The sequence below is a fragment of the Arvicola amphibius genome, chromosome 10, assembly GCF_903992535.2.
Source record: "Arvicola amphibius chromosome 10, mArvAmp1.2, whole genome shotgun sequence".
In the NCBI taxonomy this organism is placed as follows: Eukaryota; Metazoa; Chordata; class Mammalia; order Rodentia; family Cricetidae; genus Arvicola; species Arvicola amphibius.
The window spans coordinates 10,112,487-10,132,624 of record NC_052056.1 but is presented as its reverse complement, the minus strand read 5'-3'; the positions used below and the strand labels follow the sequence as shown (position 1 = coordinate 10,132,624).

Sequence of the window (20,138 nt, the reverse complement as noted above, 5' to 3'; positions counted from 1 at the left end):
CCTGGATATTAATAGAGAGCTGCCTCTTCCTAAATATCCTCTACTCTTAAGAACGTTTAGGATACCGAGGAGGTTTCCAATAGAGCCACACTTTTCTCTTTTGTTAGCAAAGGGAAAATTGCTCTACCATAAAGAGGTCTTTGGTTAGCCTCTGTGGAAGACCAAGAACCCACAATGTGAGAATTAACATCCCTTATGGATTCAATACCTCTAAGTTCTTATGTGTGGAGAGACAGGCATAATTGGAACATGGCGGACAGGACGGACAGTTAGTAATATTAGGATCTAATAGCTTGCTGGAGCATTGCAGCATAATATGTGAAAATACAGAACAGTTCCCATAGGCAAGCTTCTGATGTTGAGATCTGAGAAGACCAGTTGACAGTGACTGCTTCTCCATTAGCATCACCATGCCATCAGAAGCACATCTAAAGGACATGCTTAATGGCACTAAGCAAATGAGCTACAAGAAGATACACTTGCCTCTTTGATCAGGTTCATAAATCTGGGCCCAAGGCGCCATGGCTTGTGTCGATGGCACTGCAGGGAGCTGACAGTCAGCTGTGAGGCACGATGTGAAGCAATGGCTACCATGTACACAGCGTCGTACATCAGAGCTGCTTCAGTCTGTGGAGAAAAATAGGGACCATGCCATCAGTTCCATCTTTATTACCCCCCTCTACCCATGCATTTGCCATTCCTTCCTTGCTGTCTGTCCATTCTTAAAGACCTTTTGTTCTTTAGCTAAACAGTTTTCAGTCACTGAATGCTGTTTTTCTACAAAAGGAAAGCTTACACTCCAGAATAAATCAGAATCCTACGTTTGTTTTTTGAGTTCTTAAAAACAAAACAAAATAGAAACTCGGATCAATGATAAAAGACTTTATTTCAGAAACATTTTTCGAGTGTCTTCTATGTTAAGCTCAGTGTTAAAGTCAACTACCTTGAGATCAAATCTACTAAAAGTCTCATTATTTCAATATCAGCTCTTGTCTTTTAGCACCTTCCTTCCTTCCTTCGTTCCTTCCTTCGTTCCTTCCTTCGTTCCTTCGTTCCTTCCTTCCTTCGTTCCTTCCTTCGTTCCTTCCTTCCTTCCCTCTTTTCTCTCTTCTTCTTTGTTTTGTATTTTGGAGAAAACAAATTCTTGCTAGCGAATAGAGCTATAGGTGATTATATTATTATTAAGGTTGATTGTGTTGATCAGACTTGAGGAGGGAAGTTAAAGTCCACAGTATGAAATTCAATGGCTAGCTCAGGGAAGCCCTGTGAGATACGGGTCTGTGATCAGAACAAATTTACACTTGCCTTCATGAGTTACCATGAAAAAGATTGGAAGTAGTTAATTCTCTTTTGGAATAGTTATCTTTTCCTTCTTTTCCTCATAAAATTCTTCTCAAATATACTGCCCTGTGGTTTTGGGGATAAAAATCTCATAATACCCTCATATTTTACTGGAGGGCTTTCTTTGCAACTTCAAATATATTAGCTCATTTGAAATTCTCAGTAATTCTCCAAAGTAAGCAGAACATATAGATAAAGCTACTTATTATATGTAAAACTGACCTCAGGCAAAATATTGATTTGTGGAAGCACATATGTATATAGCTAGAAACTTAACAGAGTTAAGCCTAGAATCCAGGTTCTAGGAAAATTTTGTATGTAGTTTTCTGCAATTAGTTGATTCATCCAATATTTGCTGTTAATTATGTTTTCATGCAGTGGAAAGAGAGCATAAGTGATGGACGCTAAACCTTGCATCTCAACAGTTCTGAAGCAACAGATACCTTTATTATGGATGCTTTTTATTCTGTTCAGTCTCTGTCATTGAAATGTCAAATTGTTTCGAATACTCATCACTTGATTAAAAACAATATGGATTTGTTTTTGTTTTGCTTTTGTTTTTTTGAGAAAGGGTTTCTCATTGTATCTTTGGAGTCTTCCTGGAGTTAGTTTTTGTATGTTAGGTTGCTCTTGAACGCATAGAGATCCACCTGCCTCTGCCTCTTGAGTGCTGCAATTAAAGGTGTGTACCATCACCGCCCAGCTAACAATGTGATTTTTTTTTAAAAGCAGAAACTGTTCAAATTCAGCATTTGGTACCTAAGCACAGTTCATGATATAGAAACATAGTTTAATAAACATTTACAGGATAAGTTATTATTGATTCATGTTTTAAAACACAGTCCATTTTTGTAATGACTATATAATACTAAGATTTAACATAAGTCATTTTGCTTATCTACTTGACACAGAGACATGAGGTTGGTGGTAGTGGCACTGGCAATTGCTAAGCTTAATTTTTGGATTGATTCACGATTTATATAATCCATTTTGTTGATGATAAAACCGAGTCTTGTGGAAATTAGCTGGTACACATCTACTCTGCTAGTCACTTACAGGGACAGAGTTTAGCCCCCTGATTGCTTCAAACTATCACCCATGTTCTTCACCATTTTGCTATCCTTATTAATTTAATTGGGAGAAAGTGAGTATAGGTAGGTTACTTAGTAAAATGGAATCAGTATTAAGAGTGGACATTTACTGAGCACTGATTATACATCTGGCCTTGTTCAGAATCCTTGGGAAACAATGAACTTTTATCATACCTTTACTTCTTCATGGAAATAAAATTAAGAGATTAAATGGTGTCAGAAAGCCAGCATTCAGATCCTTAAAGCTGGTGCTAGATACTCTGGTCCCACCTTGTTCAGTTATTTAATGATCACAATAGTAGTTTGATAAAGGCTAAAATCCAAGGCCATATACAACACGCCAGCACCATAAGCATCTTATTTATGAATGATATAGTCTTCCAATTATGAAATATTTAAAAATTAGTTTATCTATTCTTTGAGAATTTTATACATATATACAGTGTATTTTGGTCATACCTACCCCACATTAACCGCTTCAAATTAGTTCAGACCCTCCATCTCTCTGTCCCAATTTCATAAATTTTTGTTCCTTTTTTACAATTCGTTGAGTCCAATTAATGTTGTTCATATGATCATGGATATAAGGTCGTATATTGAACCACTGGCAACCTATGATGAGCCAAACACCTGGAGAACTGATGCCCCCCTCCCCTGAGTAGCCATAAACTGTCAACAGCCCCTCAAATAAGGCAGAGCCTCATAAACCTATTCATGCTGGAAGACCAACTGGCTTGATCTTGGGCAAGTATTGCTTGGGTAGTTACAATTACTGTGAATTCATGAGTTCCACAATGGCTCCAGTAATGTGCAGGAGACACTATTTCACCTTCCTCTTTCCCACCTCTGGCATATATATATATATATATCTTGAAAGCTTGGATAAAGTAACATTAATCAGTTTCCCTAACAAAATGTTTTTACAACATAAGCACACTGAAAGCTGGATTCCCTAGCAAATGTATAATGTTTTGGTTATTAGAATAATTTTTTGTAAGGGACTAACTCAGGGGGTTTGAGGTGAAAAAGTTCTGCACATTCCAAAAGAAAGTACTGGCCCATGACCGGTTTGGGGGAAAACATCTTGAACTAAATTTTTAGAAGAGAATGTGTTTGTATTCCTGCAGTCTTGGGTTATGAAATATTTATGCTAAAATGTGATTGTAGCAAATGTCACCGTTTTGTTTGCGGATGCTGGGCTATGCTTCATCAGTTGAGGTTTGGATGGGCTGGAGAGTAAGGTCAGTTATGTGGGTGCTGTGTGTGTTTGGGTCATTTCCTGGTTGGCAACACTTCACAGGTATAGTAACATATCATTGCTGTGAGTCAAGCAATTTCTAGTGAGCTCCAACAGAATAAAACACATAGAAACCCAGGCCTGTGAGGGCTCTACCCTGTGGGAAAATTGCCCTTGTTGATTTTACTTTTTATTCTTTTTTCCTGTAATAAGCTGTTACTGTAAATGTGACAGCTTATTTGGGTTCTGTATTCTTTGTGCAAATAGTGGAGTATTGGGACATGGTGGCAGTTGACAAGACAAACCAATGTGATGTCCCATCACCACAGAGACAAGAACAATTGGCATACTGTATTCCCAGTTGTGAGGCTGGGAAGAAAACTGGTCTTTGGAGAACAAATGCCCAAGAAGCACAGGTTTCTCGTTACTCTCTAAATTTGGAAACAGCTGTAATAGGTAAGTCAGAGATTGAGGAAATGGTCTATGGGACTCTGCTGAGGGTACAAGCTCGTGGAAGCAATGCTGCCACCTGGGAACCACTAGTGCTGGAGGAAGCATTGCTCCTTTACATTGGCATGGAGCACATAGCAGGCAGAATGCCCTGTTGGTGAGTGAAATTTGCGAATGGATTTGAGGAGGTGGCAAAAAAGGCCAGCACAAGCAGTCTTAATATTCAGTAGTTAGGAAAGAAATCCCGGAAGGTCCACTGAAGGCTTGGCAGTGTGGTCGCTATCATTTGAACCTCAGTGAGTAAGTAGTGGTTTTAGATAGAGACCAGGAAAAACAGAGGAAAGAGGTTACAAACAGAGCAAGCAAACACACTGGAAAATGCCTTTGGTCACCCCATGTCACAGAAGTATCAGATAAGGACTCACCTTGGGCAACTGGCATAATAGAGAATGTGTCTCTCATGCATAAATAAGAACATAAATAAATAATACAGTAATTCTCCTGCTCTAGTTTCTCAAGAAGGCAAACTTTTGATGTATTAATTAACACTTCAGTTGATAAAACACTCTTTATAATCTCAAGATTTTTATTGTCTGTCAGTGGGGTAGAATAAAGGTTGATTACACTTTGCCTGTCAGAACGTCCTTTGTTCTCTCACTGACTAAAGCAGCATGATAAGTAAATTCATCCCTATATCATCGGGGTGTGTATGCTGTCTACAGTGTTCAGTGGAATGACACTACGCTGGTATTATACAGAGTTACGGAGCAACAAATTGACGTAGAGAGGCTACTTTCTCTGGGAACATAGCCAGGACCTAGACTCTGGTTCCATTTATTGAGAAAAATGTCACCTTTTCTGTTAATCCTGTAGGCTGCTATCTTTTATCACAGGAGTCTCTGTGAAAACTCAAAGTGGGTCTCCAAAGACGTCTTTCCCGTGGACCACAATTGCAGAACTATTAAATGTAAGAGAGTAGAGTGACGTTCCCCACTCTGCCTCCCATTAGGAAGGACAATGACAGATAGGGCTCGGTGGCTTCTGTCTCCTTGGTGTTACCGAATCACACACTATGTTTATATTTGAATGACCAATGTTCTCCATAGGCTCGGGTATTTGAATAGTGCAGTGGTCCACAGTTGGTGGTGCTGTCCACTCCCTTTGTTTGGGGTTTGCACTTGAAGATGAGATCTCTCCCTGTCTTCCTGCCTCAGTAGTCTGCTGCCACCCCTCCCCCACCATTATTGACTGTCTGTCTAAAAGGGTAAGCACAAATAGACTCTTTCTTCCTTAAGTTGCCCTTGGTTATTTTGATTTATCTCAGCAACAGAATGATAACTAACACATGTCATCATGCTCTATGATCAGAGAAAAATCATGCTGGAAGTGAGCCATTCCATCTCCCCATCAATACAAAACTATCATTTGAATGAGCCCATAGTACTCAGGGAAAAATGTACAAAAGCAAAAGGAAGCAAAGTAGACTTTACGAAAACCATCCTAGATTTTAGCTATGCTAATTAATACTCCAATTGGGACAAAAATACTTAAAAAAAATCTTCAGATTTTTTGACTAGTGCTTTTCACTGTTTTGAACCGAGCCAAGCAACGGTTTTCTGAGCTCGATTCTTAAAGCATGTTTTTCTTTCTTTAATTATATCTGTGTTTAAATCTAAATTCAACTAAATTGAATTTGGGTGTGACTGACTTCTCTATTTTCAGATCTAGATGTGTTTTGACAAATGTGATGACACTCCTTGGAGCTGTTTTAGTGAACAAAATTCTAAGAAAAACTTTAATAAATTGTTTTAAAAATGGATAAGTCAACAGGTAATCAAAACACACTTTCCTCGTGATATTGTTTTCTAATACTTGCATGCTCACACCTATAATCTATAAATGCATGTGGCATGAGTAAGAAAACGACTATAGTGGGTACAGGCAGTGCATCCAGGAGAACGCCAGGATGAAACAGATGATGTTTAGAGAACACAATTCTGTTGTATCTATGGGATTATTTATAATTACTTCTTGTTCTAGTGGCTTTTCTGTTGTTGTGATGAATAGCCTGAAACTGCAAATTTATTTACAGTTCCAGGATACAGGCCATTGTCTTGGGGAAGTCAAGGCAGTACCAATGAGGATCACTTCCACAAACCAAGAGCAGAGCATGAACAAATGTATGGATCTATGCCTTCTTTTTTTTTTGCTTATTCAGCTACCTTTTTAGTTTTCTTTTGCATAATACCTTTGCATAGAAAATGGTGTTGCCCACAGTGGGCTGGGGTTTTCCATCATCACTTAATAATCAAGAGTATCCCCTGTATACATGCCACAGACCAACTTGAGCTAAAAATTCCTCTTTAAGTTTCTCTTCCCAGATAACTCTAGGTTGTGCCAAGTTGACAGTTAAAACTAACCAGTGTCCTTACTAGAAATACTATTAGTAGTTTATAAATTATTAGTTTATAATAATTTATTATATGAGAATAACCCCCATCTTCATTAATAAGCCATGCTTCTTGTTTGTAAGAACTTTGGCTTTCCAGAGAAATGTTTTGGGGCTATATGAATATTCTTCATTTAAACATCTTTTGTTTTGGTATGATCTTAATTAAATTTATCTTCTGAATAAATTATTTTATCAAATGAATAGTTATTAAAGCTTTCTTTAAATGGTGATCCTGCCTCCAGGAATCTCAAAATGAGATGAGCCTGAGAGCTGTCTCCTCCCATTTTATATTCCTCTCTAGAGCTGGGATTAAAAGCATGCACCACTACTTCCCAGTTTCTATGGCAAATTCGTGTGCCTACTGGTATTAAAGGTGTGTGTCATCACTGCCTGCTCTATGAGACTGAACAGTGCAGCTGTTTTGCTCTCTGAGCTCCAGGCAAGCTTCATTTATTAAAATACAAATGAAATATCAGTACAGAAAGGTGCTGTGTTATATCAGTGTTGTTTACTCTTATTGACATGCCCTCTAATAGTTATTGGAACTGATTCTACAGCATTCCACTGAAACACTCTCCTGGTTTTATAAATTCTCATTTTTCTTTTCATAAAATAATGTTTTGTGAGTATGATGTGTGTGTACTACACACAGTACACTTGTAAAGGAGGAAGACAGCCGCCAAAGTTTGTTATTACCTTCTACCCTGCTTGAGACTGTTTTCTTTTTCTTTATGTTGTTGTTGTCTATACAATGAGCTCCAACATAGCCCAGGAGGCTCTGAGCATTCTAATTTTCCCTTCCCAGTTCACTCTAGGAGATTATAGATCCATGCTCCTGTGAGTTCTGGAGATTCAAACTCAGTTCCTCGCAGATGTGTTCAGAAGAAACAAATACTGAGTTATCTCTCTAACCATAATTCTTTTATTATTATTAATAATATAATGATAGAAATACAAGCATTTCTCAAACCTATTGTCCATCTGTTTTTTGGGCAGATCATGGCATCTTATTTAAATTAGGTCCCAGCTTTAACATTCTTCCTGCCCCGTGGGCTGTTGTTAGCTCAGGTGACTGGCAACAACACAGGGGAGCAAATTTATCTTATGCCAGCCTGACTCTGTGAAAACTTTACAGCTCTATCTTCTTTGTTTCATGGTTTTCAACTTGCTCAGTATATAAAAATCATCCTTCTGTCAGATCCATATTATTGAACAGACTGAAACTTTTGTTTTCAGTAAATTAAGCCTTTCTTGTGAAGGATATTCAGAGTTTGGCATGAAGCTATGACATTACCAGTGTGAGAAGAGCTTCCAACTCTTACTGCCTAGAGCTGCACAGTGGACACTGGAAAGACTTATGGGAGAGCTAGATCATCCTGGGAGAGAAATCTTGCTGGAACCAGGGAGGTGACAGTCCCCCTTGCTTTTTCTGAAGTCTAGCTTTTCTCTGGGTATTCGCTGCTTGCTTTCACCCAACACAATGTTTCAAACGACAGAAGACTCATTTGTGCCCAAGCACTTTCCATCAGTACCTCTCAGATCACTGTGTTTTAAGAATTCTTTCAGGCTTGCGAAACAGTCTCCAGGTCTCCGAACGCAGAACCACCCAGAACCATTTCATTCATTCATTTATTTCCTCCATTTCACTTGTTCCTCACAGGAAAATGAAGAAGGAAGCTCTAAGTTCATTTTTCAGTGAGATGATACCTTTCAGTTATCAGTAAATTGCATCTTAAAAGCAAGAATGCTTCCCTGGATGATGGGAACGGCGAGTGAAATATTACACCAATTTAGAATGCTATTCCCTGCTCGCGTTCCCAATATCTCTCCCCTTAGTTAGCACTGTTCTTACAAAGGAAGCAAGGTTTTTTTTATTATTATTATTTCCTTCTATTTTCTTCACCCAGGGAGCCTCATTAGAGATATAAAGCAAGGGTAGACACATTTGACAGCATGAGACAAACGGTGCTTCCTCAAAGATCTCTATGAGGCACTTTGCAAGTTTTTGTTCAGGCAACTACCTTGGACTCTTGCTGTCTGTGTCAAGAATGACATATTACTGGAGTTAAGCGCAGCCAGAGTCTGCAGAAGCGTGCCCATGTGAAGCTGAGATAGCCAGGACGTGACCCCACAGGCCATGTGGAGATCTGGTGTTTGTTTATACCTGCTTCTGCAGACTAGTTCTGGATAATGATTACAAACAGGATGTTTCTCACTCGTTTGCACTCCTCCCGCAGAGACACACCCCTAGGGGTGAACACTCTTTCCTTACCCTTTCTTTTGTTCCTGTTCTCTCTTTATTTGAGCAATGATGATGGCACTTAAGTTTTTTTTTTTTGACAGGTGCAGTTGAAAATGCAAAGATTACAACTTCTGATAATAGCCGAGCACAAGATTGCAGATCTTTCCTTCTCTCTTAAACATTCTCAAGGTATGTATTATAATAACATATACTTACACTATTGAAAGCATAGTAGATGCTTAACTTTACTTCTATACAGTTAAAATGTGATCATGAGATTTCATTAAAATTATATGCTGTCTTTTACAATCTTTCTGCCCATATCTATACCCTTTTCCACAATGATCTGAAACTTTGGGGTGGAACAAAGGGAGTCTGGATGAATTTCATGAAACGATTTCACACTTACATGAAATTCTCAAACAATTAATAAATAATACATATTTTTTGCATGAAGAGGTAATTTAATTCTGTTGTATTCTCCATAAAGAAATCATTTTCAATTTCTAATTTAAAAAGTATATATTTGAATTTTGCATGCAAATGGATGCAAATAGAAAACACCATCTTGAGTGAGGTAACCCAGGCCCAAAAAGATGAACATGGGATGTACTCACTCATAATTGGTTTCTAGCCATAAATAAAGGACATCGAGCCTATAATTCGTAAAAAATCCTAGAGAAGCTATATAAGAAGGTGAACCCAAAGAAAAACATATAGTTATCCTCCTGGATACTGGAAGTAGACAAGATTGCCGGACAAAAAAATGGGAACATGGGGGTGGGGTGGGATGGGGGGAGGGGGGATGGGGAGAGAAAAGTGTGAAGTGGAGGATGGGAAGAGCTTGGGGGAATAGGATGGTTGGGATATAGGAAAAGTGGATATGGGAACAAGGAATTAAATAATACATATTTTAAAAATGAAATAAAACTACTCACTGTCATCATGCCATCCAGAAGGCCAGTCTCGGGTCTGGGTGGGGCCTGCAACCTCTCCATGGACCACTTCTCAATGACGGATGACACATGAGGGTTGTCAATATTCAACAACCGAAACCCAGTCATATTTACACCGCTGTACCTGTAAAGTTCCAGATCTAAAGCAAACAAGTCCTGTGTAGCGTTATAAAGACAAAAGTAGGAGTTAATTAGCATTATTGATGTTCTCGACCTAAAAGAAAATAAATTATTACAAAAACAATAAAAAGATGAACACTCAAATGGCAGTGTTATCACATCCTGTGTATGAAAGAATGCTAAGCTCGGATAAACGAAAAAGAGAAATTAACCTATAATTTATTTTTAGCCTTGAACCTGGGATATATTTAAAAGTTAAGAATTCTATTTCTAGAATACAGGAGTTAAATGAGTTCTTTCTGGCTTTTTGCCTCTGTGCTTTTGTTTTGCAGCTAAAGGAAAAAGTCCTTCATGGTGACAGGACCACGAAGGGAGCACCAGGCAATGACAGCATCAGCCCTCCTCAGTGCTGCTGCTGCTGCTTCTGGCTATTCTGGATCATGCTGCTTAGGTGAAATATGGAGTCTGCATGTAAGGAAAGAAGACTTCTTGGGGGGACAAAAGTGGCATCCTGTGGCTCCCTGATGGCAACTCTTGTTCCATCCAACAAGAGTATAAAGAATAGTCACTGGATAAGGGCTCAGAGTCAGGGCCTTTGGGAGACTATATTGGACGCTGTGGTTATGGACTTGGGAAAACTTTTAGGAGACTCATCTTCTCTCTGACAGTGTATCAGAGAACATTTCTAACCTACCCCATGTTTTCCAGAACAGATGAAACTGCATGGAAACCAGAACTGTATCACCAGACAGGTATTCAAAACACTATGATCATTTTTTTTTATTTTTATATAAAACGTTTAGAGTAAAACCACAGCACTAAAAAATATTCCACATTTGGGAAGAAACTAAACCAGGCCAAAATGACACATAACAGAAAAAAGCTCATGCGGACATTGTCTAGCAGTGAAAAGGTGTTTCTGAAACGGAGTCCGCAATGGTTCAGCTATGGTGAGGACGGCGGTGGCGCTAGCGTCCGTCACAGTTGGCATTTTCAGAAGATGCAACACTCTGCCATTCCCTTTCGAAGACGTTTTCCAGTTGCTGCCATTCCCAAGATTTGGATTGGGCAGAGGAGTTGTCAGAGCACAGCCCAGCACTGCTAGCTCTGGATGAAGCAGCTATACTGCCTTTTAAAAATATAGATTCCCTTCTTTTATTATTTTTTATTCAGTCGGTTGCCTGTGTCTGTGTGGGTATGTGCAACTGAGTGAAGGTGCCTGTAGAGTCTAGACGATGGCATCTGATCACTTGGCAGTAGAGCTGTAGCTAGTTATGTGTCTTCCACCTCTCAACATGGGTGCTGGGAACCAAATCCCCCAGTCTTCTGCAAGATCAGTATGTGCTCTTAACCACTGAGCCAGCCACCTTTCCGGTCCTATACTGCCTTTACAACATCATAATATATACATTGTATGTATATATACACATGCATTATGTATGTATATATAATGTGTGTGTAAGTGTGTATATGTGTATAAAATTTTTATTTTCTTTTCACTAAGGGTTCAGAAAATTTTCATTAATGCCTACAGGTAAAGTTGGCTAGAATATAAAAACAATAGGGCTGAATACAGATCAAACTATAGGAAAACACAAAGCAAATAGAAAAAATAAGAGCTGGAAGAGTTATCTTTCCTACCTTCAGTGACTGGAGGGAAAGCTATTTAGCCACATAAAGTTCCAGCATGTGTGCTGAATCTCACATGATGAAAATATTAAACATATGTAGAGCTTAGCTGTCATACAACTTGGCATTTCTATGTAATAGAGAATGGTCATATCTGTGAATAGGATAAAGCACTCAGCCGACACCAATGCCAGCTTCGACTGTTCTGAAAGAGGAATTTGGTGCGGGAGAATTGTCTGTAACCTGTCAATCATGTTTTAAATAAACGCTGATTGGCCAGGCAGAAAGTATAGGTGGGAAAATCAGACAGGAAGTAGAAATGATGTAATGAGAGCAGGAGAACTCTGGGAAGGAGGAAGTTGATTCCTCCCACTCCTGCCCAGACTACTGAAGCAGCAGGATATGATCTGCAACCATTGAAAAAGGTACTGAGCCACATGGCTAACATAGATCAGAAAAAATGGGTTAATCAAGATGTGAGAGTTAGCCAGTGAGAGGCTAGAACTAATGGGCCAATAAGCTTTATAACTTATAGAGATCTCTGTGTTATTTCTTTGGGGCTTGCCGGCTGTGAAGTACCGGGTGGGACAGAAACCCCAACAAGCAGGCCTGGCCCCCTCATGTTACAGGAATTGATATGGTGAGCAGCAACACAGAGGCATAGATCAGCGAAGTGTGGGTGTAGGAACCTGCCTTCCATGCTGCTCCCCTTCCCACCACAAGCTCATGGCCTGATGTGTTCTATACCCTACATGCCCTCGGGATGCTGTAAGGACATGTGCTGCATTTGCTCTATGTTTCTTGTTCCAAATCCTTTGATTCCCACACTCTTGGGCTTGTCGATTTTATCTGCTAAAACAGCAACTTACTGACCACCTTGCTGAGAATCTGGGCGGGTTATACTCGAAGAACCCTTAAAGATTACCAAGAAAATGGCTGACTATAAAGACGAAAAACATCATAAGGAAAACTTACACAAATTTTCTTCTTGTGTAAGAAAGTAGAATTTACCCTGCAGGTGTTAGGGAGAGTGGTATATATGCAGGGTCTGTTGAGTGATTCCTGAGGTCAATTGAGGGAGAGCTATAATTTTGGGGTATTAAATGATTTTAGTAAATCCTCTTTAACTCAATAATATGATAAAATTTTAACTGTCAGAGTTTCTTTGGAACTCTGTGAGTTCCAAAAGAGGCTGCCTGTGAAGCAGTGTGTGGACCGCGTTTGGGGGCCGCATTCTTAGCGGGAGCACTCACCAGGGTGGTGAAGAAGTAGTGGTAGTATTCTGTCATCATACCCATGAACAAGATCTGCAGGGGAGACATGAGGGGAAGAGTCAGAAGGAGATGCTAAGAAAAGACCATCAGTAGCATGTCTGCAAAAACTTGGTGATGCAGACTTTAGAAATCTGCAGACCCAGGAGACAGGCATCCTGAGTTCAATTAGTGGCTGGTGAGAAGGTCAGTGAGGCCCAACTAATTGAAGTAATTGGTCTGATGATCAAATTTAAAAGTAGTTTCCAGTCAACACATCTTATATTTGGAGTTGAGTGTGATGGCATAGGTTTTTGTCTTTTCTGTTGCCTACGCTTCCAAAAGCAAACCCCAGCTTAGAAATGTAACATGATTGTATAGTCTTTACAGTGCATCTCTCAGATTACAGGTTGTTGTCTGTTGACATGGCAATGCTAGCATGCAGATGTCTATAACTGAATGTGTCTCTGGAAACTTACTACATCACTTTTATTTCTCTTTTCAACATTGTTTAGTGTATCTTAGTAGAATTAGGAGACATGCATATTTCCATCACTCTTTAGTCAAATAGATTTTTAATGTAAATTTCTTTATTTTCCATTATTTTAGTGTACAAAATAGTACTATTATGATCATTTATACTTATTATCATGCTTGCTGTTCTCCTCTACCTCCCACTGTCCTTGACATTTTTGCTTTGCTCAAATTGATACTCTTTTGTTTTTATACTACACAAACACACTTATACACACACGTACACACACACAAAGATTTCAGAGATGTGAGGAGATATGTCTTCTAGAGCTTATTCTCCGCTGCATCCGTGATATTTCCAGAAATCTATGTGTTCATATACTATTTTATTTGTTGGGAGGAAAGAATGGTAGCTATGAGATGTAGGGGTAGAAGGTAAGTAGTTTATTATGTAGTGATCATACTTTTATGCTCAATGCAGAGGAAAATGTTTTGAATGGCTTTCTACATCTTCTATGTCAGGGTATTATCTTCCATGTTGCTGGGATTAAAAAAAAAGCACTGCTTAGATGCTACTTGTTGTTCTTGATTTTGGAATTAATAAAAAAATTTACAAGTTACATTTCTTTCTTTTAAGGCACATCATAATTTCTTTATTGCTTGAGAGACTTTTGCTGAGGTATAGAAGTTGTAAGGGAAAAATAAATAAGACAGAAGGTAGACATCAGATGAAGAAGTCATAGGGAAAGCCAGAAGGGAAACGTTAGGGAAGAACAGCAGAACAAAAATAGAATAGAATCAAACAAGCAACAAAAGGGACAATAAAGTGGAGAGCTAAGCTTTGGCTCTTAGAAAAGTCCTTGTGTGCCTGTCTGTCCAGGAGCTGGAGTGATGGCTTAGTGGTTAAGAGCACCAGCACCCACATGGTAGCTCACGCCTGTCTGTAGTTTTAAAAAGATGAACTACTGGATAGAGAGACACGTGAGGACTTTTCTAAGAGCCAAAGCTCAGTAAAGAGCAAGTGAACTACAAGTTGCATTTCTGAAGCATTTTTTTCCTGACATGTCTGGCTCTCTCAGAGTTTTTAAGTCAGGGTTTCTTGAGGCCTATCCTTGAGCCCTTCCTGTTGTGGGAACTCCTTCAGCCAATAGCCTTTAAGATACCCCCCCCCACACACACACACACTTTGGGCGTGGTCTCATGTACCATATGTGTAGACAAAAGGCGTGCACAGCCCCCTTCCCCTTTTCTACTGGATTCGGTTCCAGTTCCCAGTGCACACAGAGGACTGCAGATCGCTACCCTTACTGTGAGTTTATCCCCAAATGAATAAACCTTTGTCATACTGCATTCCGGGCTGTTGTGGAACTCTTTGATACTACTACACGTTCCGGATCAGGGTATCTGAGTGGTGGAGCGCCACTGATTTGTGGGAAGCATGGACCTTAGCAGTGAAGATAGAACACGCTTAGAAAGTAGACTAGAGAGATGGCTTCAAAAAGCATGGGTAAAGATTCTGTAAGTTGCCAGAGGGTCTGCCTGACACAAGAAAACTGGCATGAAGGCAGATAAAGAGGGAACAGTGTATTTAAAGACAGCAGTAACAAAGTGTCAACTCTCAGGAGACACTCACCTCTGCTAACATGGGAAGCAGAGGCTATTTAGCCAAACTGGAAAGTCTGAAACGGACGGGTGATGAGAAAACACTTGCCGTGACTCACGAGCTAGCGCATCTGAGTTGCTCCTACGGTGCTCACAGCATCAGACATGCAGACGGGATTTTAAAGGTGGGGTTTGCTTTAGGGCCATTAATGACATTTAGAACCATGCACGGTGAGGTCTTGTTAGCTGGTTTCTTCTACCATTCGAGCAAAAAGAGCTGGCCTGCCAGGGTCCGGCAGGAGTCCCGTTCTTCATTTTGATTACTAGATCGTGTAAAGGGAACTGTGTAAATTTTATGTTAAGCTATGAATCTGGACGCGGAGTTTAAATGATCATTTCTGGAATTGAAACTGAAATACAAATCCATCTGAGTTTACAGCTTTCGTTTTGATAAAATTTTCCTTTTGAACCTTTTAGGTTTCGACCCCTGTTGTGAACTTGAACACTTTTTAAGAAGAAAATCATTTAAATCATTATTTTATTATTGTTTTTTTAATTTCTGGGGGCAAGTATTCATTTTCTATGTGTTATTCAGTATTAGAAATGGGATGAGGCAATAGAGCAAGCAGCAGCTGGCGGGCCTGCTTTTATTGCAGGAGGAAAGCTTGGACCCTCCAGGTCTTCTTTGCATTTGCTGTCTCACGGTCGTCTCTGCTCTCTTTCCCAGCTAGGAGTTTAGATCAGAACCTCTCTGACTTTGTTCTGATTTTCCTAGAAATTATGAAACAAGTGCAAGGTATAGATCATAACCCTATCAGCTTTGTGGACATTCCAGAACCAGAAGAAAGTAAAACCTTTAAGATAAAAAAAAATGAGAAAGCTCCAAGAAAGCTGTGTTTTAAGAGTTGTCCTTCGTAGGCCTGTAGACATGTTGTGACTCAAAGCTCTGTTCTCTGAGAGCTTTGTAAGCTTCACCTTATGACTTTGTCTTTAGATGCTGGTATTTCAGCTAAAATCAGGAAGGGATTAAGAGAAATGTCACATCAGGATGAATGTCAGTTTTAAAAAGCAAAAATGTATAATTACGACATGGAGAGTTTCTAATAGACTTTTGCAGAAGTGGCCTTTTTTCTAGGACCACCTTCTCTGCATTCTTAGGCCATGTTTATCTGCTGAGTGGATGAGTGGTGCTCAGTTTTCTAAGCTGCCATTGCTGTGTGAACTTAAACCAGTGTGTGCTTCACCAAGTTCACACTGCTAAGTACAAGTTCTGCTTCTCTTTAAATCATTACACCACCAACAGTGCTATATGACAAATATGGGATCAATTGTGTCATCTTCAGTTATACTGTATATTCTCTTTAATTGCCTATGCTAATATGATCCTCTAATAATACTAATTTCCCAGCGTAATTACTATCAAGTTGTGATGTCATATCATTGGCATAGAGAGAAATAAAAACTCGGTGAGGTACGGTTGTACAAGACTGAACTCTCAGAACTGTGGAGGCTCACACAACAGGTTTGCAAGGCCAAATCCAGCCTCAGCTACACAGGACACAAGATGCAGTTGAGAGATAATGAGATTCCTAGTTTGGAAGCCATCAATTCTGTTAGCTAAATTTCTGGCCCAATGGGCACATGATTGGATGGTAAGCCCTAATGCTTACATGAGGCCATGTACTGGCTGTAGCCAACAAGATAAGAAAGATAAGGAGATTTGCCGTCTTGCTAACTCTAGCATATCAGTTGCTTGGTTATCAGCACTGGGAGAAACTATTCTTTTTCTGAATAAGTGCCTCTTTTTTCTTCTTTCATAAACACCAGGAGTCATGTAAATGATCCTGTTAACAAGGTTTTTTTTTTTTCATTTTTTGGAAGTTTAAGGCCAAAATCATAAGCTCTCCAGTCAGAAACACAGTTATATATCCTTGTCTGGACAAATATCATCCAGGTTTATGTTTTTCTTAACCAGCTTTCCCCTACTAGTTCTCTACTCCAGTTAATAGACATTATCCTTCTCTTTCAAATGTCTTTTTTTTCTGGACTTCTCTAATTCTTTATAAGCTAATGATACTATAAACAAATAATCATGCTGTATTACTTGAGGATCAATTTTAAGAACTTAAAGAGACTAATAGCAAGAGAGGCAAAATCTGTATCTTTAGGATAGTATGTTGTCCCTTCATAACATAATCCAAAAGGAGGAAAGATGGTGTGAGTCTCTTTGATTGGTTATTCTGCCTTGTGCTATTGAGCTAGGAAGGTCTACATGGATATTCCTTTGTTTCGATTTTTACCTTTTATTTCTATCTAGAATTAATCTTCATATGGAACAACAAAAACTCAATGCCACTTGGCTCCTGAAAGACCATTTCTAATGGTTCTATTTAATACCAGTATTCTTCGAGACACAGCTACCGCTCATTAACAATGGTGATACTACACTAATCCGGATGCTTTGTGAGGTTTTAGCAACTGTCAGGAACCCTTTACACAGTAGCACTGGTCTAGCTCTGTAATCCTTAGATGAACTCTTAGAATTCAGCGGATGGTTATCAAGTGCACTGAGCAGCACAATGTCCATATATAAGATCATGTATTTTCTAAGACCTGATTGGCGTTTAGATGAAGAGGACCTAGATTATTATTATTAGGGTTTTGAGGTGTGCAGTGGCTACAGAGTCATCGTGTGAGATAGACGGAACCAAACATTCCAATAGCATCTCTCAGTGCCTGAAGAATCCTGAACCTTCACTCTGTTCTGTTCTCCCAAAGCAGTACCATGCTACAGAGATAGCAACAGCAAATATCCTCCATGAACTGCCAACATCCATCATTAAGGGCAAGCCATATATCAAAAATAATGGCTATTATATAGTAACTATAGTTGCAAAGCCTTTAAATAGAGCCTGGAGTTCTCCTGGGCTATTTTGAGTATTTTTTTTGGAATATTTTTATGGCTTTTTATTACAGCTTCTTCCCTTGAAAAAATATATGTACTGGAAGTTTATATTGACTAAACCAAAGTATATTGCTACTTTTATAGTTTTCTTAATAGAAGGATGAAGTTCCAGCCATCAGACATAGCTTCTAGTCAATAATTTCAAGTGAATATCTTCCCAATGTGTAGTGTACACTGTAGCTGAAGTAAAAATTTTCTTCCAGACAGGAATAGTCTCCTTCTGTGTAAAAATCTTCAGAGTGAGATGGCATTAGGAACCAGAGGAATGATTTTAAGATATAAATTTGAGCTCCAGGGTGCATCTTTTTTTTCTGTGATACTTAGAGTTCCATCCATACTTTTTTTGAATGGGATAGTTTTAGTCTACATGAGTTGTACTGTCTGTCATCAATGGAATAAATGAGGAATAGGCTACTCTTTTGATATATTTTCATTGTCAACATTTTCTTCTACATTAAATCAATGTTAAAACCTAAAGGATAGTTTATTAGAAGAGAATCACAATGAGTCCCAAAATCCCTGATATTCAGAGAATTCCATTTTCTTCTGAAGTAGACTGAAGTTCCCTATAGAATGAATGTTCACATTCTGACTTGAGTACATATTCACATGATTATTTACATGGCAAAAGAGACTGTACATGTTATGGGATCATGGGTTTGAAGATGAGGTAATTACCATGGTTTATATGTGTGGACACAAGGTATCCTTTTTGGGTAGAAGCAAGAGGACTAGAAGCTGAAAGGGCAATAGTCAGAAATCCAGGATGGTGATTTAATAATGCCCAGCATGGTCATCAGATACAAAGACCTGGTTTGACCTTTGTCAGATATATAGATCAGTTTGCCCTTCATGCTGACCTTCCTTATATATGAATATTTGGTTTAGCTTTTATCAGATATGAAGATCTGGCTTGACCTTCGTAAGATATGAGGACCTAGTTTGCTCTCCACCAGATATGAAGGTTTGTTCCATCTTCACTACATTTAAAGAGTTGGTTCAACTTTCTCAAATCTGAAGGTGTGGTTTGACCTTCCTTTTGAGCTACATAATATATGAAAAATTGTCTTAGCCTTCATCAGGTAGAAGACCTGACTTGACTCCCATCAGACATGAAGATCTGGTTCTATCTTCATCAGATTTGAAGACAAAGGAGAACTTTCATCAGATATGAAAACCTGGTTTGTCATACTGAGGGGTGGCCTTAGAATCACTGTCATTATATGATGTAAAAGGTGAGGCAAACACTGAAAATTGGGATCAAGAAGCATGATGTCATCGTTGGTATGGATGATGATAACCTACGACAGGTTGTGTGTTTTATGTATCAGTACTGGCCTAGCACTCTTGGATGCACTGTTAAATTTGGTGTTTTCCATCATGACGTGAAGCATGTGAAACTGTATCTCACATATAAAGGCATAGAATAACAAATCATCTGGTCTAGATGATGACTTTATTTATTAGGCTAGGGTTTTAAAAGTTTTCTTACTCCTTCATCATAGTGTACTATTGGGCATACAGAAAGAGCCCTGAAAGTATTAGCTGAAGAGAAATAAAATTCATATGTCACAGGGTAGCCCAGATGACAGAGTTTGATTAATAGTTGTTGGAAGTTGTAAGGGAAGACACTTTTGGAAAGATTTTTTCATTTTGGAGTCTTGAAGAGGCAGATGTGCTTAGTATTGCTGTAGAAATTTCTACCACTACTAGCCTTTAAGTTACCTGCCCACTTGGGTGTGGCCTTTTATACTATAAAGCATGCTCCGTCACCCTCTCTTCCGCCTGTGTGATTTGGTTCCTGTTCCACATTTGTGCAGAGGACTGTGACCTGTGAGTCTACCCTTAAATAAATAACCCTTTACTATACTCAATTCTGAGCTAGTGTGGGATTTCTTTTTAGTGTCCTTCTTCCTCTGGCCCCCACATAGGTAAGAACTCCACACCTACTAGGTGGACCTGCTTAAAGGCCTAACTGGTCCACAGCCCAGAGTGTCTCCCACCCCCACCTACTTGGCTTGCTTTTACCTACTAAGTGGTATTTTTTAAAACCCCCACCACAGTGGAGCTAACTGCATGGGGCTACTTGGAAATTTTCCAAGCTTGTGCACGATCCCGCCCCTCCTACTGCCTGCATTCCCTGCCGCATGGCGACTTGTGCAGCTTCCAGTTTGTGCTCCCTGCCCGTGAGTTCTGGGCTTATTGCTCCATGCACGGAATTGATTTAATTGCTTTTAATTTGTCAAGCAAAGCACATTTCTCAGTATTTAACTAGCACTAAGGTGAGAAACCAAAGCAGTGCTGGACTGTGCCTGGTACCACCCATTGT

The 20,138-nt window shown here is 39.2% G+C and overlaps 1 protein-coding gene across 2 annotated transcripts in view; it reads right to left on the bottom strand.

The window, feature by feature from the left end:
* Positions 1-20,138, bottom strand: part of Grik1 (glutamate ionotropic receptor kainate type subunit 1) — a 392,331-nt gene that overhangs the window by 94,999 nt on the left and 277,194 nt on the right. For both annotated transcript variants that reach the window (XM_038346565.1, XM_038346564.1), the window contains exons 5-7: positions 12,772-12,825; positions 9,752-9,925; positions 484-627 (exon numbers count right to left, since the gene is read on the bottom strand). In XM_038346565.1, coding sequence (XP_038202493.1) covers positions 484-627; positions 9,752-9,925; positions 12,772-12,825 — 372 coding nt within the window. The remainder of the gene's footprint in view (positions 1-483; positions 628-9,751; positions 9,926-12,771; positions 12,826-20,138) is intronic.